Genomic DNA, 25,811 nt, shown 5'->3' with positions numbered 1-25,811 from the left:
GTGCTGATTTCTCACCAGAAACCACAGAGGTAAGACGACAGTGGTACAATATATTTAAGATACTACAAGTGAAAAACTTTCAGCCAAGAATCTTATATTCAGCAAGACTGTCTTTCAAAAATGAGGGCGAAATTAGAATATTCACAGATAAACAGAAACTGAGAGAATTTCTAAGCAAGAGACCAGAATTTCAGGAAATACTAAAGGGTGTGCTAGAGCCTGAAAAGAAAAGACTGGAGAGAGAGGCCTGGAAGAGAATCTAGAAATGAAGAGTCTATCAATAAAAGTAACTAAAACTGTCAAAAGAGTGGTGAAAATAAAATATGACAGATAAAACTCAAACAGTCAGGAATAAACTTAACCAAGGATATAAAGCACCTGTATTCAGAAAAATGAAACTCAATGTTAAAACAAATAAAAAAAGGCTAAATAACCGGAAGAACATTCCATGCTCATGGACTGGAAGACTAAATATCATTAAGATGTCAATGCTACTCAAATTGATACACACATTTAATGCAGCCCTGATAAAAATAACACCGGCATTAAAGAAAAAATTGAAAACATGATCATTAAATTTATTTGGAAGGGTAAGGGGTCCTAAATAGGCAGAAACATCATAAAAAGGAAAAGTGAACCCTTATCTCCAGACTTTAAATCATAATACCTACCTATAGTGGTAAAAACAACATGGTACTGGCCTAAAGACAGACACAATAGACCAATGGAACCAAATTTATGGTTCAGAAACAGACCCTCACAGGTATGGTCAAGTGATTTTTGACTAGCGTGTCAAACTCACACAACTCAGGTAGAACAATCCATTCAACAAATGGTGCTGAAAAAATTGGACATCCATAGCTGAAAGAAGGAAAGAGAACTCCTATCTCACACCTTTTCCAAAACTTAACTCAAAATGGATAAAAAAAAACTAAAAATAAAAGCAAGAACCATAAAACTTCTAGGAGAAATTATTGGAAAACATCTCCAAGACCTGGTGGTAGGTGGCGGATTCTTAAAGGAGATAAGAGAAGGACTGAGTAGACTACTGATGTTTAATGTATGTAGAAGTTTTAATTAGCTTTACTGTAAAAGTGTGGAAATGTATAGAGAGGATGGTAATACACAGTGAGTAACAGCTAGTTTATAAATGAGGATGTGACTGAAAATGGTAGTCTAGTTATGTAAATGCCAATTGATAGAATGCCTGAGAATAATCTAGGAACTGGATAGCACAGTAAACCAAGAGGGGGCTGTGAATTGAGGTTGATGGTACAGATGCAAGAGTATCCTGTTAGCTAGAACAAATGTATATCACTACTGCCGGGTGATGGGAATATGGAGAAGCAAGGGAAAAATACAGCTGGAGTGACCTATGGACTGTGGTTAGTAGTAATAATATAATATTCTTGCATCTATGCAAAAGATATACTGTGTTGATACTGAGGCAGTATGGAAAATGTGAGCCAAATGTACATCATGGGCATGGTAACAATCAGATGATATTATTCTATCTGTAGCAAATGACACATGACATTGTGGTGTGTTGACGGAGGGATGTTGTTTGGGAATTCTGCACGTGTGCATGATTGTTTTATAATTTCTGTCATAAAAAATATATTTAAAAAGTAATAATAGGTGGGTTGGGGGAAAAACTCACCAAATGTAAGATAAGGACTATGATTAATAGTAAGATTTTGACAGTGTTCTTTCATAGTTTGTAACAAACTTCTCGTGACAATGCAAGGTGTTGGTGGAGGGTTGATGTATGGGACCCCTGTATGATATTATGCATGTTTGCTTTCTAAGTTCACAACTTTTACTATACACTTAACTGTTTATATATGTTCATATATAAATGACATAAAGATAACAATCAGATTGGTTAGGGGAAAACTACTTTGTTTAGTAGTAATATTTTGACAATGCCCTTTAATCATTAGTTTAAAAAGTTTAAAAACAATGTAAGTTATTGGTGGTAGGGTGAAATGTTATATATGTTTGTTTGATGTTATATATGTTTGGTTTGTAAGTTCACAACTATTATACACTTATTGTTAATGTATGTTTATGTTTGAGTGATATATTTCAATAAATTTAAAAAATACACTGGAGGCATATAAGAGAATTGAAGAGGCAGAAGAAATGATCAGTGAGCTTGAAGACAGGACCTCTGAAAGTGAACATACAAAAGAACAGATGAAGAATGGGAAACATTGAACAGGGTCTCAGTAACTCAATGACAGCAAGACAGGTGAGAATGTATGTGTCATGGCTGTTCCAGTAGGAGAAGAGAAGGGAAAGGGGGCAGAAGAGATGTGTCAGGAAATATAGGTAGAAAATTTCCCAACCCTACTGAAGGACATAGATATCCATGTCTAAGAAGCACAATGTACTCCCATCCAAATAAATCTGAATAGACAACTCTGTGACACATACTAATCAGAATGTAAATTTCCAGAAATAAAGAGAATCTGAGAGTAGCAAGAGAAAAGAGATACATCACAAACAAGGGATGCCCAATAAGATTTCTCATCAGAAACTAAGAAACAGGAAGACAGTGTGATATATAAACTGCAAGAGAAAAACTGCCAAACAAGAATTTTATATCCAGCAAGATTGTCTTTAAGAAATGAGGGCAGGTTTAGAATATTTGCTGATAAAAAGAAACTGAGAAAGCTTGTAACAAAGAGACCAGCTTTTTAGGAAATACTAAAGGGAGTACTATATCTTGAAAAGACAGGAGAGAGAAGTTTAGAAGAGAATCTAGAAATGATTATTATATCCATAAAAGTAACTGAAAGTGCAAAAGGAGTAGTGAAAGCAAGATATGACAGATAAAACCCAAAGACCAAAATGGATGAAATAAGTACTGCCTTTACAGTAACAGTATTGCATATTAATGGATTAAACTTCCAAATCAAAAGACACAGACTGGCAGGAATGATAAGAAAATATAAGCCATTTATATGCTGTCTACAAGAGACTCAACTTAGACCCAAGGATACAAACAGATTCAAAATTAAAAGCTAGAAAAAGATATTCCATGCATGCAGTATCCAAAAAACAAACAAAAAAAAGTTGGAGTAGCCATAACAATATCAGATAAAATAGACTTTAAAAGCAAAGCTGTTAAGATGGAGGTGAAGAAGGACAACCACCACACCATGGAGCCTAGAGTGATTACAACTGAAAATGGGAGGATTGCATCCAGCATCCAGGTGGAATCTGAGCCTCCTCTTGACATAAAGGTGCAATGGACACAACCAATCCAGTGTCCACATAGAAGAGGTGGCATTGGATTGGGAAAAGTGGACATAATGGACAAAGGGTATGGGGAAAGGCAGGAAGAGATGAGAGGTGGAGGCGTCTTCGGGACATGGAGCTGCCCTGGATGGTGCTTCAGAGGTAATCACCGGACATTGTAAATCCTCACAGGGCCTACTTGATGGAATAGAGGAGAGTATGGGCCATGATGTGAACCAATGTATATGAGGTGCAGAGGTGCCCAAAGATGTACTTACCAAATCCAATGGATGTGTCATGATGATGGGAACGAGTGTTGTTGGGGGGGGGGGGAGAGGGGGGGGTGGGGGGGTGGGGTTGAATGGGACCTCACATATATATTTTTAATGTAATATTATTACAAAGTCAATAAAAAATAAAAAAATTAAAAAAAAAAAAAAAAAAAAAAAAAGCAAAGCTGTTATTAGACAGAAGGAAGGCTATAATATACTAATAAAGGGGGAAATTCACCAGGGGGAAATAACAATTATAAGTGTATATGCACCCAACCAGGATGCCCCAAATTACAAGACAAATACTGGCAAAATTAAAGGGAGAAATAGATGTCTCTACAATAATAGTTGGTGTGATGGTTAGGCAAATGTGTCATTTTTGCCAGGAAACTGTGCCCAGTAGTTTGGTGAAGCAAGCACTGGGCTAATTATAACACAAGGACATTTATGGACTTCAATCATCAGTGAGCTGATTGCATAGATGACTGATTACATCTACAATCAACCAAGGAGATTACTGACAGCAATGAGTGACAGTTTATCCAATCTGTTGAATGCATTAAAAGTGGAAATGGTTATAGCATTCCAAGAGAATTTTCCAGTTTGACTTCAGCCAGCCAATGTCTCCTGGGAACTCATCAAAGACCTTCATCGCAGCCCCTGGTTTGGACCCTGCCTGTGGAATTTGAACTTATGCATCCCCAGTGTCACATAAGAGAATTTTATAAAATCTCATACTATTTACAGATTATTTCCATTTGATTCTGTTTCCCTAGAGAACCCTGAATAATACAGATGCTCAACATCATTAGCCATTTGGACAATGCAAAGCAAAACCACAATGTGATATCACTTCACACCCACTAGAATGACTATTTAAAAAATGGAAAATAGTGTTGGAAAAGAAGTGGAGCTGGGTGTAGCAGCAGGGTACAGTCTAACGCATATACCAAAAATGCTCGAATGGTTTTATAAATGGGTAAGGTGTATTTTTTTTTTAGAAATTGTCAGAGGCTTAATGGAAAAGGCCTAGATTGCTTTGAAAAGACTGCTGGTAGGAATATGGAGCCTCAAGTTATTTCTGATAAGGCCTTCAAAGGAAATGATGAAAATGTTATTGGAAACTGAAGGAAAGGCAATTTATTGGTGTTTTAAAGTTGCAGAGAACTTAGCGAGATTCACTCCTGATGTTATACACAAGGCAGAATTTGAAAATTACAAACTTGGACATTTAGACAAGGAGATTTCCAAATTAAATGTGGAAAATGCAGCCTGGTTTCACCTTGCAGCTTACAGAAAAAATGTTAGAGGAGAAATGACCTGATAATGGAATTAAATGGGCACAAAGAAACACAGAATTGATTCTGGAAATTCAAAGCCTCTGGAAATCGAGTCCCCAAATGACAGAATGAGGAATTAACTAAACATGGAACTTGTCAGAACTGAAAATGAAGTTATCCAAGAGAGACCTGTGGAAAGTGTTACTGTCTGATGGCTTACAAGCCCTGCTTCCTGCATGCTAAACCAACAAGTTTTTTGTGAGCTCTGCATGAACAAAACCACTGTCAGCCTGTACTAAAAAACATGGAGGAGAAAGAGGGAAGGGAAAACAGCTTTAAGAGGAAAACCAAAGAAGCTGAGGTCTGGAATTAAGACATCTCCTTGGGCCAAGAGAGGAGCCCCACCCGTGTGTACAGACAGGGTTAGTTTGCCCCAACATTTGAAGCGGATAGATATTCCAGACCAGCGTTCAGGGAGAGTGTTGCTGCCCCAGGCTATAGAGAGGGTGGAGCACATTTTGCAAGGGTTGGGGAGAGTGAGGTCAACACCCCAGTGCTCTAAAAGGGGTGGATCTGTTCCCCATAGATTACAGAATGCCAGGTCACCACCTCACTCTTCTGAGGAGATTGGGTCTATGTGCCAGAGATTAGGAAGAATACTGCCACCACCTCACTGTATTAAGAGGGTTGAGACTCTACCTCAGAGATTGGATAAAGTGTGGCCATCACCCCAATGTTCTTAGAGGGTGAGGTCTGGAGCTTGGTTGCCACCCAGATGCTTGATGAGGGTGGGACCAAGAAAAAGGTGGTTGGGTAAGCACGTGGAACGGGTGGGCTCCCATGAGGCCCCAAGGAGAAGAAGAACCCATCATCTTAAGAATGACTCTCTCTCTCGGGAAGTGGATTTGGCTCAACAAATAGAGCATCCGCCTACCACATGGGAGATCCAGGGTTCAAACCCAGGGCCTCCTGACCCATGTGATGAGCTGGCCCACACGCAGTGCTGATGCACACAAGGAGTGCCATGCCATACAGGGTGTCCCCCACGTAGGGGAGCCCCACGCACAAGGAGTGCACCCTGTAAGGAGAGCCACCCAGCATGAAAAAATTGCAGTTTGCCCAGGAGTGGTGCCGCACACATGGAGAGCTGATGCAGCAATATGACACAACAAAAAGAGACACAGATTGCCGGTGCTGCTGACAAGAATGACTCTCAGGGAAGCAGATGTGGCTCAAGCCTCCCATATGGTAAGTCCCAGGTTCGGTTCATGGTGCCTCCTAAAAAAACAAATAAACAACAAGGAAAACAAATGATAAAACCAACTCAGGGAAGCTGATGTGGCTCAGTGGTTGAGCACCAGCTTCTCACATACAAGGTCTGGGGTGTTCAATCCCCAGCCCAGCCCCTGGTATCTCCAAAAAAAAAAAAAAACAAACAAAAAAGAATGCTTCTCAGACTTTGAAATCTAATGGTATGACCTGCAGGTTTTAAGAACTGTTGGGGATCAGTGGCTCATTTCCCTCCCAAATTTTCCTTATGGTAATACAAATTTTTCCTATGTCTGACCCTTTGTATATTGGAAGTGGATAAATTGTTTTTAAGATCCACAGGTCTAAAGCCAGAGGGGACTTTGCCCCAAGACAAAATTGTATTTTTATAAAAAATATGAATGTAATTTTGTGCTTAGCATTGCTAACTGTAAGGATTTAAGGTTTTTTCTATGTTGTAATGTCTTTCTGGAATTCAGGGGGTGGAGTATGGCAGTTTGAGATTATTTATTAATATGAATTCCAAAATGTGGGATTATGTTTGTAAACTGGTCTCTTCCTCTGGGTGTGACACCTTTCGACTGTATCAGATTCAGCTGAGGGGGCAGACTTGGCCCAGTGGTTAGGGCATCCATGTACCACATGGGAGGTTCGGGGTTCAAACCCGGGGCTTCCTTGACCTGTGTGGAGCTGGCCCATGTGCAGTGCTGATGCGCGCAAGGAGTGCCCTGCCACGCAGGGGTGTCCCCGTGTAGGGGAGCCCCACACGCAAGGAGTGCACCCCAAAAGGAGAGCCGCCCAGCGCGAAAGAAAGTGCAGCCTGCCTAAGAATGGCGCCGCATACATGGAGAGCTGACACAGCAAGATGACGCAACAAAAAGAAACACAGATTCCTGTGCTGCTGACAACAGAAGCGGACAAAGACGACGCAGGAAATAGATACAGAGAACAGACAAACGGGGGGGGGGGAGAAAGAGAAATAAATAAATGTTAAAAAAAAAGATTCAGCTGAGATGTCTTTAATTAAATTATGTTAAGATTAGGGTTTTCATTCCACAACATCAGTAGGGTATAACTCAGGTTAAGTCCCCACCCCCTTGGCTGATATGAATGGACACTCACTCAAGAAGACACAGAAGAAGGTACAAAAAGAGAGAGAGAGAGCTCCATAGACATAGAAAAGGAAAGAACTCTGATTCTGCGACTCTGGGAAGAGATAAGCCCTTTGCCTGATAGTTTGTGGTCAAAGAGAATGGAGCAGCTGAGCAGCTAAGGCCTAAGACACCAGTCATAGACCACCTGCCATCTTGTTTCAAAACATGGCAAATGACTTGGCGAGAAAGTACCTCTTATGATACCTTGAGTTGGACTCTTCAGGGCCTTGTAACTGTAAGCTTTTATCCCAAATAAATACACTTTATAAAAGCCAACAGATTTCTGGTACTTTGCATCAGCACCCTTTTGGCCAACTAGTACAATTAGAGACTTCAATACACCACTCTTGTCACTGGATAGATCATCTCAGCAAAGAATCAATAAGGAAACAGAGAGCTTGAATAATATGATAAACAAACTAAACCTAATAGAGACACACAGAACACTGTACTCCAAAACAGTAGGATATACATTCTTCTCAAGTGCTCCATGGCTCTTTCTCCAGGATAGACCATATGGTGGGTCACAAAGCAGATTTCGATAAATTTCAAAATATTGCTATTATGCAAAGCACTTTCCCTGATCATAATGGAATAAAGATGAAAATCAACAACAGGCAGAAAAATGAAAAATTCACAAATTTGTGGAGATTAAACAATATACTATCAAATAATCAGTAGATCAAAGAAGAAATTGCAAGAGAAATCAATAATATTTCAAGACAAATAAAATGAAAACACAAGATATCATAATTTATGGGATACAGTGTGTGTCAGTTTGATATTATTTATGAATCCCCAAAAAAGAGAAAAATCATGTTTATAAACTGGTCTGTTCCTCTGAGTGTGATATCCTTTGATTGTATTAAATTCAATGGTTTTAAGTTTACTTAATAAAAGATTAGAGTTTTCATTTGACCATGTCAGTAGGTAATGACTCAGGGTTGAGTCCTCATTCCCTTGGGGGGCTGATATAAATGGACACTCATGCAAGAAGACACACAGGAAGAGAGGGGGGTCAACAGACATGGCAGAGAAGAGTACTTGGTCATTTAGGTCCTGCCATGTGACAGAAAGGAGAAGGCTCAAACAGCTCAAGTCCCAGGAAGAGAGACAAGCCCTATGCCAGCCTACAGCTGGGATCAGAAGCTAGGCCCAAGAAGTCTTAAGAAGAAGAAGGAAGGAGAAACCAGGCAGCGATCACCTGCCATCTTGCTTCAACACATGGCAACAGACTTTGGTGAGAAAGCAGACTTGAGGTGGACTCCTTAGGGCCTTATAACTGTAAGCTTTACAGGGTGGTTTTTATAAAAGCCAACAGATTTCTGTTACTTTGCATCAGCACGCCTTTGGCTGACTAATACAGAGTAAATGCAGTTCTTAGAGGGAAATTTATAGCCCTCAATACTTACATTAAAAAAGAAGAAAGAACTAAAATTAACCTAATTACACAGTTGGAGGAACTAGAAAACGAACAGCAAGCTATGCCTAAAGCAAACAGAATGAATGAAATAAAATCAGAGCAAAAATAATGAAATTGTTTAAAAAAACAAACAGACAAAAAATAATAGTCAACAATTCCAAAAGGTGGTTCTTTGAGATTACAGCAGTGTGATATTATTTATGAATTCCAAAAAGAGATACTGGATTATATCTTTAAATTGTTCTGTTCCTTTGGGCATATTAGATTATATTGGAGTCAGAGGTTTCACTTTTATTTGATTAAATAATAATTAAGGTTTTGATTGGACTATGTTGAGTCCCTTGCCCCCTTGATAGGTAGGCACTCACAGAAAAACTACACCACAGAGAAGGGAGGTTGGAGTTTTGATCCTGGAGCTGGAATGTAAATATAAAGAAAAGCAGATACATGATGAAGGAGAGAAGTCTCCATTAAACAAGACAGAGACCTCAAAAAGAGACAGCTGTTTGCCTGATAATCTACAGCTGGCCTTGTGGAGAGAGCAGAGTAGCTGAGCCCAAAGAGAAACAAGCCCTGGGAAGAGAGGAACCCAGGAAGCCTGAACCCTTGTAGATGTTGGCAGCCATCTTGCTCCAACACAAGGCAACATATTTTTGTGAGTAAAAGTAAAGTAGGCTTTATGGCAGTAACTGTAAGCCTCTACCCCAAAGAAATACACTTTATAAAAGCCAATGGGGCTTTGAAGCAGATGTGGCTCAAGCAACTGGGCTCCTGTTTACCATATAGGAGGCCTAGGGTTCAATACCCAGGGCCTCCTGGTGAATGCAAGCTGGCCCAGGTGGCAAGCTGGTCCACATGGAGTGCTGCCCCGCCCAAGAGTGCCAGCCAATGTGGAGAGCTGATGCAGCAAGATGACGCAACAAAGAGAGACACAGAGGAGAGACAATAAGAGACACAGCAGAACACGGAGCTGAGGTGCCGCAAGAGAATGATTGCTTCTCTCCCACTCCAGAAGGTTGCAGGATTGGTTCCCAGAGCCACCTAATGAAAATACAAGCAGACACAGAAGAATGCACAGTGAATGGACACAGAGAGCAGATAATGATGGGATGGGGGGAGAAATTTTTTTTAAAAAGCCAACAGATTTCAGGTATTTTGCACCAGCACCCTTTTGGCTGACTAATACAGAAATGATCAACAAAATTGACAAACTCTTAGCTAGACTGACAAAAAAAAAAAAAAAAGAGAAGATGCAAATAAAATCAGAAAAAAAAAAGGGACATTACTACTGATCCCACAAAAATAAGAGAGATAAGAGAATACTATGAACAAATGTATGCCAAGAAACTAGACAATGCAGATGAACTGGAAACATATGAACAACCTACACTGACCCTAGAAGAACCAGAAGACCCCAGCAAACCAACCACAAGCAACGAGACTCAAACAGTCATAAAAAAACTCCCCAAAAAGAAAAGCCCAGGACCAGATGATTTCACGGGACAATTCTACCAGAATTTAGAATACCAATCCTATTCGCAGTCTCCCCCAAAAATTGAACAGGACGAAATACTCCCAAATTAATTCTATGAAGCCAATATCACCCAAATACCAATGCCAAATAAAGATATTACAAAAAAGAAAATTAAAGACCCATTTCCCTAATGAATACGGATGCAAAAATCCTCAACAAATACTCAGTGATCAAATTCAACAACATATTAAAAGAATTATTCATCACAATCAAGCAAGGTTTATCCCAGGTTTGCAAGGGTGGTTCAACACAAGAAAACCAATCCACATAACACACCACATTAATAACCCAAAGAAGTAAAATCATATGATCATCTTGATTGATGCGGAAAAGGCATTCGCCAAAATCTAGCATCCTTTCTTGATAAAAATACTCCAAAAGATAGGAATCAAAGGAAACTTTCTCAACATGATAAAGTGCATATATGAAAACTCCACAGTAAACACTGTACTCAATGGTGAAATATTGAAAGCTTTCCCGTTGAGACTGGAAACAAGACTAGGATGCTCACTGTCACCACTGTTGTTCAATATAGTGCCAGAGGTTCTAGCTAGAAGCAATCAGCCAAGAAAAAGAAATAAAAGGTGTCCAAATTAGAAAGGAAAAAGTAAACCTTTTGCTATTTGCAGATATGATCCTATACCTAGAAAATCTCAAAAAACCTACAACAAAGCTACTAGAGCTAATAAATCCAGCAGAGTGGCAGAATACAAGATTACTATACAAAAATTAGTAGTGTTTCTATACACCAGTAATGAGCCATCTGAAAAGGAATATAGGAAAAAAATTCCACTTATAACAGCAATAAAAAGAATCAAACATTTAGGAATAAATTAACCAAGGACGTAAAGCACTTGTATTCAGGAAACAATGCATTGCTAAAAGAAATCCAAGACCTAAATAAATGGATTAACATACATGTTCATGGATAAAAAGACTAAATATCATTAGGATGTCAATTCTACTCAAATTAATATACAAATTCAAAGCAATTCTGATAAAAATTCCAACAACCTTTTTTAAAAAAATGGAAAACACAATTATCAAACTTATTTGGAACAGTAAGGGCCCTCAAAGAGTCAAAAACATCTTAAAAAAGAAAGGTTGGGAAGCAGATTTGGCTCAATGGATAGAGCATCCACCTACCACATGGGAGGTCCAAGGTTCAAACACAGGGCTTCCTGACCCATGTGGTGAAGCTGGCCCATGCACAGTGCTGATGTGCGCAAATGGTGCCATGCCATACAGGGGTGTTCCCTGTATAGGGGAACCCAAGCGCAAGGAGTACATCCTGTAAGGAGAGCCGCCCTGCACGATAAAAGTGCTGCCTGCCCAGGAGTGGGGCCACACACATGGAGAGATGATGCAACAAAAAGAGACACAGATTCCCAGTGCCACTGACAAGGATACAAGCAAACCCAGAAGAACACACAGTGAATGGACACAGAGAGTAGACAACGGAGGGTGGGGGAAGGGGCGGATAAATAAAAAATAAATCTTTAAAAAAAAAAAAGTGAAGTTGGAAGACTCTCACTTCTGGACCTCAATCGTATTACCTACCTACAGTGGAAAAAGCAGCATAGTACTGCCATAAAGATAGACATGTACACCAATGGAACTGAATTGATGGTTCAGAACAGACCCTCACATCTATGGTCTACTGATTTTTTACAAGGCTGTCAAACCCACCCAGCTGGGGCATAATACTCTATTCAACAAATGGTGCTGGGAGAACTGGATAGCCATATCCAAAAGAAAGGAAGAGGACCCCTACCTCACATCTTACACAAAAATTAACTCCAAATGGATCAAAGACCTAAATTATAAAAGTGAGAACCATAAAACTCATAGAAGAAAATGTAGGGAACTATCTTCAAAATCCGGTGGTAGGTAGTGGTTTCTTAAACCTTACACCAAAACCAACCAAAGTAAAGATGGATAAATGGGACTTCCTCAAATTTAAACACATTTGTGCTTCAAAGGACTTTGTCAAGAAGGTGAAAAGGCAACTCACTCAATAGGAGAAAATATTTGGAAACCACATATCCGATAAGGGCTTGATTTCCATGCTATGTAAAGAGATAATACAATAGAACAATAAAAGAGCAAGCAATCCAATTTTAAAAGGTCAAAAGATTTAAATAGATATTTCTCCCAGGAGGAAAAACAAATAGCTAAAAAGCACACAAAACAAGGTCAGAATCACTAACTATTAGGGAAATCCAAATCAAAACTACATTAGAGGGAGCAGATGTGGTTCAAGCAGTTGGGCGCCCACCTCTTACATGGGAGGTCCTGGGTTCGGTTCCCAGTGCCTCCTAAAAAAGACAAACAACAAGCAGAAAACAAGCAAAATCAACAAGCAGACAATGAGCAAAAACAATTGAGAGTAGATGTGGCTCAAGCAGTTGGGTGCCTGCCTCCTATATGGGAGGTCCCAAGATCGGTATCTGGTGCCTACTAAAGAGAAGAAAGGCAATGAGCAGACAACAAGCACAAACAATGAGCACAAACAATGAGCAAACCATCTTGGGGGCGGGGGAGGGGGAGGTAAAAAAAAAAAACTATATGAGATATCATCTCGCACCTCATAGAATGGTCATTATTGAAAAACCAGAAAACAACAAGTGCTGGAGAGGATATGGAGAAATCAGAACACTCCTTCACTGTTGGTGGGAATGTTAAATGGTGCAGCCTCTGTGGAAGAAAACTTGGCAGTTCCTCAGGAAGCTAAATATAAAACTGCCAAATGATCCAGTAATCCCTCTATATAAAGGAGAACTGAAAACAGTGAACAGAATAGACACTGGCACACCGATGTTCACAACAGCATTATTCACAATTACCAAAAGATAGAAACAACCCAAATGTCCAACAACCAATGAATGGATAAACAAAATGTGGTATATATATAATGGAATACTATTCCGCTGTAAGAAGAAATTGTAGCACATATAATAACACGGGTGAATCCTGAGGACGTTATGCTAAGTGAAATAAGCTAGATACAAAGGACAAATTTTGCTAATATGGTTTTGCTAATATGAACTAAATATGAAGAATAAACACATGGAGTTAAACCCTAGATTACAGGTTGCTAGGAGACAGAATGAGAACTGAGAAGGGACAAATGTATGTAGAATTTTCAATTAGCTTGACTGTAAAAGTGTGGAAATGGATAGAGCTGATAGTATCACATTACAGTGAGTATAACTAACATGGCAGGTTTATAAATGGGATTGTGGCTGAAAGGGGGTAGTCTAGAGATGTAAATGTCAAAAAAAAGTAAGCTAGAGAATAATCTAGGGACTGAATAAATAGTGAACCTGGAGGTGGATGAGGACTGTGGTTAATATAAATACAAGAATGTTCTTCTATGAACAAGAACAAATGTATGTCACTATTACAAGGTGGTAAGAATATAGTGATGCATGCACTACAGTTAACAATATTGTAATATTCAGTATTGTATTACTATTATTTGAGTAATATAGTACTCAATGAAGGTATTATATTAATGCTAAGGGTCTATAACTGGGGTAAAGGAACTTTTTCTATTGGACTAAGGAAATGTTCAAAGATTTACTTGGGTGATGACTGTAAAACTCTGTGATGAAAGTGAAAGCCACGGAGTATATACTTTGGATAGAATGTACAAAGCATGGGACTGTGTAACACAGTGAACCATTTGGTGAAAGATGGACAGTGGTTAGTACAAATATGACAGTGGTCTCTCCTGAATTATAACACATGAGCAACACAAATACAGTGTTAATAATAAGGGTTGTATGGGGAAAAAACCACCAGATGTATGCTATGGACCATATTAGTGGTAACATCTGATCATGTCCTTTCATAATCTGTAACAAATGTTCCACAACAAAGTAAGGTTTTGGTGGAGGGGTGATGTACAGGAATTTTGTACATTATGCACGACTGTTTCTTAAGCTTACAACTTCTCTAAGGAAAAAAAAGGGGAAAAAAAGAGAATGTCAAGGAATGTAAGTTGAAATTGGGTAGCAAAAATCCTTCTACTGTTAATTTTGCTTTTCTTCCTCCAATTACCTTCTAAGACTCAGCAAGAGGGCTATAAAACCTTACAGACTGAATGGCAGGGATGGCAAAAGGCTAAGGAGAAATGAGAGCAATATTTATGTGGCTATACCCTAGGCTGGATAAACAGTCTAATATGGCTGGATAAACAGTCTAATGCAGACATCAGTGAAGAAGGACCAAATTAAAGTCTAGACATAAAAAAATCGACTATAGGGTAAAGAGCAGATTTCACAGGTAAAAAGACAACAAATCATGTATTAGTACCCTAGAAGTAGAGCACTTTCTTTGAGGTCTACATAGTGCCTGCTAATATGCAAATAATACTTAAAAATACTTTAACAACAAAGAAATATTTTCAAAATATTTTATTTCCATCCTAATCCTAAAAACTTAGCAGGTATTTAGTGTCCCATAGGTTTTACTTGGGATTTGATAATTAATGCTATCTTAAAATGTGTTTACAATTCACTACATAGCATTACAAGTAATTACATAATAATTTAGAGTAATACTGAATTGCGTTCTATATAGTTGAGTAAACTGGTTTTTTAGACCAACTTCTTATAGATTACAACTATAAATCTCTGTCAAAATATCAAAACAAAACAACCTATCTGAAGATAATGGAGAGGAGGCAAAGCAGATTTTGGAGGGAAGCTGACATTTGGAAGAAGGATGAGTTTCCTTTTTTCAGATTCTAGCCTTAGAGAAGGCTGCAACTAATAGAAACTTGAAGCCTTTCTAGCCTGAAGAACCAGGAAACAGAGTTGAGGGCAACACAGATGTTGGAAACTGAAGGGGTATTCCCAGAAAGGGAGAGTCCCAGATTCCATGCAAAAACTCTGCCCAAATCTCCGGCTAAGCTCTGAACCATGACTACTCAGGGCAGACTGCATGCAATACAGCTAAAGTTAAAAGAACTAAACTAAGATTTGAGCTACAGACAAATAAACAGAGTTGGCAGTTTAAATTCAAGTTAACTGCCTAACGAAAAAATTAAGGGGAGAGGTTGTAGCACAGTAGTTTGAGTGCCTACTTCACATATACGAGGTCCCAGGTTCAATCTCCGGTACCTCCTAAAAATCAAAATAGTTAATACTTTACAAAGGAGTAAAATAGAAAATAAAGTGTTCATAAGATATATTCACAATGTTCAGATACAGTCCAAAATTACTCCACATAGGAAGAAATGGGAAAATATGACCAATTCTAAAAAAAAGGAGGATAAGAGGACATAAAGAGAAGATATGTTTCTACTCTTCACTTGAACTGGTAAAGGTTAATACTAGTAGACTGTAATGTATGTATAATACCTAAAGCTACACAAGAAGATAAACTCAAAAACACCATACAAAAAGTTAAAAAAGAGAATTGCCATATTACTTGGTAATTCCACTCCTAGGTATATACCCAAAAGAACTGAAAGCAAGGACTCAAAAAGATTCTTGCACACTGGTGTTCACAGAAGCATTATTCACAATAGCCAAAAGGCAGAAATAACCCTAGTATCCATCAAGAGATGAATGGATAAACAAAATGCTTTACATCTTACAATGGAATACTTGTATAATTAGTAATTACGTAATAATTTAGAGTAATATTAAGTTGCTTTCTATATGGGAGAGTAAACTGGTTTTGGACCTTGAAAACATGTTAACTGAAAAAAGCCAGACACAAAAGGCCACATAAATTGTATAATTACCCATAAGTGAAATATCTAGAATAAGCAAATCCATAGAGACATAAAGCAGACTAGGGGTTATCAGAGGCTATGGATAGTGGAATGTGGGGCTTAATGGGTACAGAATTTCTGTTCAGGGCAATGAAAAAGTTTTTGTTAATAGATGGTATGTTGGCAGCAGCATGACATTGAAAGTGTAATTAATGCTACCTAAGTGCAACTTTAAAAATGATTAAAAGGGCAAATTTCATGTTTTATATTTATGTGTGTGTATATATATGTATGCTACCACAATTTTTAAAAGAAAACTATACATATAAATCAAAATGGAGTTCTAAAAAAGGTTAAAATAACCTAAACAAAGGCAGGAAAAAAAGAAACAATGGAACAAACTGCAAACAAAAAGTAAAATAGCAGACTTAAGCCCTAATATATCAACAATTACATTAAAAAGGGAAGTGGATGTGGCTCAAGTGATTGGGTTCCTGTCTAAAATATGGGAGGTCCAGGGTTTGATTCCCAGGGCCTCCTGGTGAAGGCAAACTGGCCCATGCAGTATGCTGGCCCACACAGAGTGCTGGCCCAAGTGGAGTGCAAGCCCACAAAGGAGTGCTGGCCCATGCAGAGTGATGGCCCAAGTGGAGTGCTGGCCCGCGTGGCAAGTTGGCCTGAGCCAAGAGCTGGCAAGGCAAGATGATGCAACAAAAAGAGATACAGAAGAGAGACAATAAAAGATGAAGTAGACCAGGGAGCTGAAGTGGCACAAGAGATTGAGCATGTCTCTTCCACTCTGGAAGGTCCTGGGATCGGTTCCCAGTGCTGCCTAAAAAGAAGATAAGCAGACACAGAAGAACACACAGCGAATGGACACAGAGGGCAGACAATGGGGGGAGGGGGGGCATAGAAATAAATCTTAAAAAAAATAATGAAATGCAAGTGATCTAAATATATCTATCAAAAGACAAAGATAAGCAGAGTGGATTAAAAAACATGACCCAACTATATGCTACCTACAGGAAACTCACTTCCAATATAATATATAGGCAGTTTGTAAGTAAAAGAATAGAAAAAGATAAGTCACATTAATCATTTTTAAAAAACAACAGTGGTTTTCTTAATATTAGATAAAGTAAACCTCAGAAAGAAATTACCAAGGACAGAGAAGGACACTATGGCTACACAAAAACCTACACACTGTTGTTCATAGGAACTTTATTTGTAATATGACCCAAAACTGGAAACCAAAATGTCCTACAGCAGGTGAATAATTAAACAAACTTCAGTACATCCATACCATGAAATACTTCTGAGCAATAAAAAGGAACAAACTATTCAAACAACACAACAATCTGGATGAATATCGAAAGAACTGTGCTGAATGAAAAAAGTCAATCTCAAAGGGTTGCATACTGTATGATTCCATTTATATAACAGTCTTGAAATTATATAATTATAGTAATGGAGAAGAGATTAGTAGTTGCCAGAAGATAAAGGAAGGATTAGAGGGAAATAGTTATGGTTGGTAAAAGGGCAATTAACAAGAAGGATCCTTGAGGTAATGGAATTACTCTGTTTTTGACTGTATTAATATCAGTTTTTAGTTGTGAAACTATTATATGGTTCTAAGAGATGTTACCATTGGGAAAAACTGGATGAAGGATTCATGGGACTTCTCTGTGCTATCTTTGCAATTTTCTAGTTTTTCAATGCTAGAAACTTGCTATTAATAAAACCTTACACTTTACTTGTTTACATCTTTGCTCCAATTCAATCCATTGTTTCCATATTAGGGCCCCATACTACTGGAACAAACCATTAAGCCAAAAGCAGTATAAAGAAGAAGAAAGCATTGGGATGGTTTTTAATCTTTGTTTGGAATGGGGAAATTGAAAAAAAGGAAAAAAAACATAATTCACACTTCCCTGGTCAACATTTGAAAGACGTGGTCCCTTCCAATTAATATATATATATATATAAATATATTTTTTTAATTACACAGACCTTAAAAAAAAAGGAACAAAAAATGAATAATTTCCCTACCAAGATAGCCTACTGAAATTTTTAAGCAATTATTAAGACATATATAGGTCATAAATAAGAGAACAACAGAAAAATGAAAGCTTCCCTGCCCTGCTGACCACTATTATAATCTCTCTTCCCACAGGTAACCACGATTAAGTTGTGTAATTTATTCTAAAATAATAATAAGACAACATATACCTACAAACTTTTATTTTTAAAACAGCAAATACTTGAGATCATACTAATTTTTGTTTAGTAAGTTCTTTCCACATCAGTACAGATGAACCAATTCTGTATAACATCTATTACCATCAAGTAAATACTTTAAAAAGTAATTTATTTAATCAGTACTCATTTTGATGGATGCTTTGGTGTTTCCAATTTTTGCTAATATAAATAATGCTGAAAAAGCATCTCTTTCTCTCTTTCTGTATATATCTTTAAAGAGTTTTGCAAATATATTTCTAATAGCAAATTCCTAGTGAAGCAATTGATCAAAAAGAATGAGCATTTCTTATTTGAGGAGCTATTGCCAAACTATCCTCAAGACAGACTATACCAATTCACATTCCTACCAAAAGTATGAGTGCATCAAACTTATAAATATTGGCCAATATGATAGGAGAAAATAAACTAGTGATTTCAATCTGATTGGCATCAGAATGACACTAATATTTGGAGCAATATTCATTATGCTATTTGACCATTTAATAATAGGTTTTATGAAAACTGCTTGTTTTAATCCTATGTTCTTTTCCTACTGGGCCCTTACTTTCCTTTTGTACTGATTTGTATAAAACCTTTATAAATGAAAACATTTATAAACATTTGTGAAACATGTTGCAAATATGCTCTTCCAAGGGGTCTTTGGTGATTCCCTTTTTTCTGGTATTATTTTAAATACATATATAAATAAATTTCTCCTTTTACACAAATTTATCAATTATTTCCTATTGACATTAGAAGTTTATGTCCACTTCAAAAACTCTTTCCTAATTCCAGATAAGTACCAACTAAAGTTCAAAACTGGTAATACTGATCTTTACAGAATAGTGTAACTGAGAGTATAAAAATGTTTTATTTAAACGGAGTATATATAAAACCAAACATGAATTACTAAAGGACCTTGTTCACTGTTGCAATGATCAAATATAATACAATAAATAATTCAGAAATAAAATGCATAATGAATACCCACGTAAATGCCAAATACATTTGGGGACTTTTTCTTCAATTAGTAAACTCCAGGTATCAAAATATGCAAGTGGTAAGGTAAACACAATAACTCAAACACTTTAATCACAGAACACATTAGAAGCCATTTCTTTACTTTCACTATAAACTTTTTCATAAATTATAACTTCCTTATTTTAAAGTTGAAAATTTAAACAAAAATACTAGTTTTATTTTGGTTAAGTAACATAAAGCACAATGGTTCGCAAAATATTAATATCTTTAAGTTCTTTTTTGGTATACCATTATTCTGTAAAAGGTCAAAGTATTTTGGGCCAAAGAAAACAACAATTATGTACACAAAAATAATAAGCAACACAGTTTTACCTTCTTATACTTTCAACATGTACAGTGTCTAATAATCAGTCTGGAAACTATCAGTCTACCCATTACTTACAGCATTTGATAAATCCAGTCTCCCAATGTAATCACAGGGAGTTCCATTTAATATCTTAATGAATTAAAGAAATAGGTTTAAACAAGAAATACAAACAAACCTTCAATTTTTAAAACACAGAAAGCACAGAAAATAATGACCATGGTTATTGTTGCTAGTGTTTCTAAAATGACAATCTCTTAAACAAAACTTAAATGCATGAACAGATATGGTCATATTTTAATAGATATGAGTAAATTAGTAAAAACACTGTATTTTAGAATGTAGTATGCAGATTTGAGCTCCAGCATGTTTCCCAAGAAAAGGCAATATAATATAGCACCATTCCAATTTTAAAAGTAAAATGCCCCCACTTTCCAAATAAAGTATTAGAAATGTCTTCTATTCAATAGGAAAGGAACTGGCAATGTAAAGTCAAAAATGCATCAGTAGAATAATTTTAATCTGAATTTACAATAGCATGGTTCGTGTTTCTCTTTGAAAGACTGGTAAAATAAATTCACCAAACTCTGCTGGGTTTTTCCTAATGAAAAACAGCTCATGTATTATATCAAAGTTAAATCTAGGGAAGCGGATGTGGCTCAAGTAATTGAGCTCCTGCCTACCACATGGGAGACCCTGGTTCAGTTCCCAGTGCCTCCTGGAGAAGACAAGCAAGACAGAGAGCTGGCGAAATAGGCAGGAGTGGAGAGCTGATGCAAAAAGATGGATGTAACAAGGAGACACAAAGAGGAAAGACAATGAGAGACAGAACAAAGCAGGTGGCTCAAGTGACTGAGGACCTCTCTCCCACATGGGAGGTCCCAGATTTGGATCCTGGTACCTTCTAAAGAGAAGATGAGCACACACAGCAAATGGACACAGAGAGCAGAAAGCAACTGCAAACAACGAGGGGGGGGTGACGACAAAGAAATAAAATAAATCTTAAAAAAAAAATTAACATCTACTTACAAGTGAATCTGAATCAGGGCATTCCCTATTAAAACAAAGTATTAGATATATTCAGTTATTAGAAATGCCTGCTAATTATGCTTATTTTTCTCTGTATTTAAACAGAATGTTCTTATTTTGATACTATTAACTTTTTTAATTTTTTCTTTTTTTTTTTAAGATACAAAGATCACACAAAATGTTACATTAAAAAATATAAGAGGTTCCCATATACCCCACTCCCCACACCCCCCACTCCTCCCACATCAACAACTTTCATTAGTGTGGTACAGAATGTTCTTATTAAACTCTAAAGAAGTATTTAAAGAAACCAAAACATAAACATTAAAATTTACCAAGTTATTTTAAAATGTATGAGAAGGCACTCCTATCTCCATAAAAGATGACAAAATAAAACATAAATAGCTTACAAGTACTCTAAAAGCTATTTTCAAAAACACTTCTGTTCCATGAACATAATCATGCACCATATTAAGGAAGTTGACAGTTCTAAAAGGATTTGTAGTGGCTTTTAATTCTTTAAGTAGAAAAAGTGAAAAACAAATTCCTCAAAGAAGAAAGTACGGCTTTAAAAAATCTATTTTAAGTGGCAAGAAGTCTTAAAATTCAACACCAGTGGATAAATTTATTTTTATTGGTAAATATGGTAAATAACATTTTAAATCAAAAACTTTAAAAATTGTTTCATTTGAAGTGCTTCCATAACCCATTATATATGGAAGTCAAAACCAGTTTTCTCCAATATGTCAAAGAGTTAATTAGACTTCAAGTTGGAATAATTTTCTAGTCAAATATAATAGACTGGAAAAATGAAAAAGGAGGGAAATGACTACACTGATCTCTAAACTGAGGCACCAAAGACCTAAGGGTAAATGCAAAGCCCATGTGTCTTTCTATCCACTTAAAAGTCACCTAAAATTGCAAATTTTGAAATACAACTTCCTTACCACTAGCAGATGAAGAATATTAAATCAAACACACATGCATACTGAGAAAATGTTCGACAAAAGGCATTATAATATTAAATTTAATCCCCCTAGAGAGTCAAATCATTTAAAATATTAGAACATTTCTTTTTAAAAAAACATATTTCAAGTTTTATATAAAACTGTTGAAGTTCCAAATAGCTAGAACGCTCCACTCTTTGTGGTAAAGCACATATCTGTATGCCTTGACAGTAAGCTGTGTGAGACCTGGAGGCTCTGAACAGAACTCTTCAGCCACAAGTGATTTCAAATGCCTTCAGGGCTGAGAAGAGGCATGCCAAGAGCCTCTGGCATTTCAAGCAAAGTGAATCCTAACATTTTTTCCTGCCAAAAAGTGTCAAAAGTAGGTGATAGTGATCCAGTGGTTTAAGCTCTAGCCATCTGCACTAGTTTTCTCATTGGTAAAAAAATCCCAATATCTAAGTGGCTTAGGGATCACACTGGGGAATGACTGATTATGAAAAACTATTTTCAAAACATGGAATATATGAAGATATCATAAGCTCCCTGAATGAAGAGTTGTAAAGGTTATACATTATAGATATTTTAATTTAAGTCCATCATCTTTTACAGTATAACCACTAACACATGAACCAGCTACATTTTAAAAATTCACTTAAAAATCAAATGTTTAGACTTCAACATGTACATCCAATGTTATAAAAAGCAAAGATGCTATTCCCTTAGGAAAATACCCCCTTCTTAAATGCTCAAAAAAGGTATTTCCAGAGATGGTGAATGTAAACACAAATCATTTTGTAATTGGTTTCAGTTTGTTAACCAAATACTTGGGAGTAGAGAAGATTCAATTAGAATGGGAGAAACTCAGGTAACAGAGATATAACTCGGCAGGAGGCAACAACAAAGTAAAAGTTGTTCTCTTACATTGACCATAAAAAGACTAATCAAAATATTAAGTCTAATGAGAGTTCCACTGATTATGCTAGAGAAGTAGGGAATTTAATTTTTAGCCAATGTTACTGGGTTAGCATATCACTTAAGACTTTCGATTAGTAACTCTATAGTCTAAACAGGTTGAGTAATTATGATACAATTCCTTTCATTGTAATTTGTCTCTGAGAGAGTGTAACACAATGATTCTCAACCCTGGGTGCATATTAGGAGTCACATGGGCTACTTAAAACAAAGCAAAAATTATACTGGCTCTTCACTTCAAAGACTCTGATTTAAAAGGTCTGAGGTGAAGCCTGGGCATAGGTTTAGTTTTGTAATTTCCCATGAAATTTTAATGCACCGTCGAGGTAAAAACTCTGCTTAAATAATAATAGTTCAATTTCTTATATGCTAATTATATATTCTTTATATACTAATTTTTAATATTTGACAAAGGTATATTAGATTTATAAAAGGACCAAATACTACATCTAAAAATGATGACCTAGTATAAATAGTAAAACATGTTAGGACTTTTATCTTCTTATACTTAAAACACTTTCTGTTTATGGATACATTATCACTATGCGCCCATATATTTAGAGTTGTCTAAAAGGATTATGAACAGGGCGGCAGACTTAGGCCATTGGTTAGGGCTTCTGTCTACCACATGGGAGGTTCGCGGTTCAAACCCTGGGCCTCCTTGACCCGTGTGGAGCTGGCCCATGCACAGTGCTGATGTGCACAAGGAGTGCCATGCCATGCAGGGGTGTCCCCGCTTAGGGGACCCCACACGCAAGGAGTGCGCCCCGTTAAGGAGAGCCGCCCAGCGCAAAATAAAGTGCAGCCTGCCCAGGAATGGTGCCGCACACACGGAGAGCTGACACAACAAAAAGAAACACAGATTCCTGTGCTGCTGACAACAACAGAAGCGGACAAAGAAGACAAATAGACACAGAGAACAGACAACCGGGGTGGAGGGGGAAGGGAAGAGAAATAAATAAATAAATAAATCTTTAAAAATAAAAAAATAAAAGGATTATGAACAAATTGTTGGGCATGGGTTTTCTTTTAGGCATTAGGATTTTGAAGAATTTTTAGATTATTCGCTGCACTTTTGTTTGATTTTTCAGGGTATGCATGTATAATTTTATAAAAATAAGAGTATTTAAAATTTTCAATTTTCAGACACTAATATTTTGAACTAAAAGCAAAGAACTAGGAAATGTATTTATTTAGAAAGATCTGTATTTTTTACATTCTAAACATATAAACTTTGAGTTATTTCTAAAAGAACTTTTTCTTTCAAATTCAAAACAATCACCTTATTCCTAATCACTTATAAAAATGGAAAGGATTTTGTCAAAATTTAACATACTTACACAGACTCTGCATCTTTTTCCTTTTTAATTATTCCTGGCAAAGCAAAAGTCTTCCTTTTCCTTGGTTTTATACCTTTAAAATAAATATATATTGTTACAGAAGCATCAACTCTTTCTGACAAAATATATTAAACTTATGAATACATCTTATATCTTGACAGAAAATTTTTATAACCAGTGATGCTAAATATGGATGAATGGAAATAAAAGTACGAACTGCTAAAACCCTAATAATTCAATCAAAATAATATTGTTCAGACTTTTCTTATGTTATTATAATATAGCCTATTATTCACCAGAAGATTATAGAACATTCAGTTGATCGCTTAAGTTCTTTTTTCTCTTGCATCTCCCCTAAGTCACCTCAGGCAAAATAAGCTTATGCAAATACCTTAAAACTTCAAAGAAAGCATCTTATTTAGATTTCGTTAAAAAGGTAGGTCAAGTCAGAGTCCTAGTCTAGAGGATCACAATATATAAATGTTGTTTTAAACAAAAAGATGACACAGTAGATCCATTAGCAGCATAAAGAGAAAGCTTGTAACATGGAGCGTCGATATTTAATCTCTGAACACTCTTATAAGCGGGTCTTACCATATTTGCTGAAGAGTAAATATCATCTTTGTCTTTCCTAAGAGGGTAGTAATTTATCCTCTTATTGCATGATAAATTATTTTTTTAAGGTTGCTAATGGTATTAATTGATGAAGGAATTCAGCACTTAAAGCTTAGCTACTTACTCTTAATAATAGAGCAGTCAGTAAGAGACCTCAAGTCACCTAGGCTAACTCCTTCATTATATAGATGAGGAAGCTCAAGTAAAACTCAAGGGCTTTTTTGACTTGCTTTTTTGTTTGTTATTCAAAGTTATTCAACTAGTAAATAATACAGGTAGGGCAGGAATCCAGGTGTCCCAGAATAATGTAAAGCTGCATCTATAACCTATATATTTATATAGTATGTTACGATATTTTTATAAATTGCGGCGGCTTGCTCGGTCGGTAGAGGTGGGGTCTGGCTGCGGACGAGGGGTCAGTCCAGCTCTAGACGAGGGGTCGGTCCCGCTTGGGACGAGGGGTCGGTCCCACTTGGGACGAGGGGTCGGTCCGGCAGCAGACGAGGGATCGGTCTCACAAGGGGTTGCCCGGTTCGGCTGATGGGGTCGCCCGGCGAAGCCGGCGACGAAGGGGTCGCCCGGAGAAGCCGGCGACGAAGGGGTCGCCCGGAGAAGCAGGCAACGAACTGGGGACAAGGGAGGCCAGGCCCTTGTCGGGGGCTCTCAGAACTGGAGGGTGCACAGCAGAAGAACTACCGCGGAGACAAGGTAAACACGCAAGTCCACTTTACTGAGGGAGAGGCAACAGTTTTATAGGGGCTGGGGAAGGCTGATTGGTCGAAGCCACGCCCTGTTCTGATTGGTTGCCGGCGAAAGGTCAGTGGGCGGTACCGGACGGGGGAGGGGTGGTGGTTAGGGATTGGCTGTCGCTGTTGCTGGGGGAAGGGGCAGGGTTTAGGGATTGGTGGCTGCTGTTGCTGGGGTGGAGGGCAGACTTGAGTTTCCCGCCCACGCCTGGCTGTTGCTGCTGTCGGGGGAGGGGAAAAGGGCAGACTGGAATTTTCCGCCCTGCGCCTGCGCAGGGAGAAAGAAGAAGAAGGGTGCCGCCCCACAGGCATCGTGTGGCGCCATCCGGGAGGAGGGGCGGCCGCGGAAGCATGGCTGCCGAGAAGGGGAGACCCGAGGGCTCTCTGCGCCCATGCCGAGCTCCCTTCAGGGGTGGCGGTGAGTCCGACCAGCCACCCTATTATGGGGGCAGCGGCTTGGCCTGCCGCGGCCGCTCCCCCGCCAGGCCAGCAAACCACACTTCAGCCCAAGGGGTGACCGCAATAAATCAAACAGATTTTTATTCTCAGAGTAGGTATTATTGACTATTCTCTTTTTACAATATAGAAAACAGAGAACTTAATTACTGCTCTGAGTCAAATAGCTAGTAACTATAAGAAGTCTAAGTCCCAGGGCTCCTGACTACTCCAA

The 25,811-nt window shown here is 37.7% G+C and overlaps 1 protein-coding gene across 2 annotated transcripts in view; it reads right to left on the bottom strand.

Moving 5' to 3' along the window:
* FCHO2 (FCH and mu domain containing endocytic adaptor 2) overlaps window positions 1-25,811 on the bottom strand; it is a 193,935-nt gene that overhangs the window by 62,415 nt on the left and 105,709 nt on the right. For both annotated transcript variants that reach the window (XM_071208560.1, XM_058310078.2), the window contains exons 10-11: window positions 23,781-23,853; window positions 20,519-20,543 (exon numbers count right to left, since the gene is read on the bottom strand). In XM_071208560.1, the coding sequence (XP_071064661.1) occupies window positions 20,519-20,543; window positions 23,781-23,853 (98 nt within the window). The remainder of the gene's footprint in view (window positions 1-20,518; window positions 20,544-23,780; window positions 23,854-25,811) is intronic.

Source organism: Dasypus novemcinctus, chromosome 2, assembly GCF_030445035.2.
Source record: "Dasypus novemcinctus isolate mDasNov1 chromosome 2, mDasNov1.1.hap2, whole genome shotgun sequence".
NCBI classification, from domain to species: domain Eukaryota; kingdom Metazoa; phylum Chordata; class Mammalia; order Cingulata; family Dasypodidae; genus Dasypus; species Dasypus novemcinctus.
The sequence above is the reverse complement of the archived record's forward strand: the minus strand, read 5'-3'. Positions and strand labels throughout refer to the sequence as shown.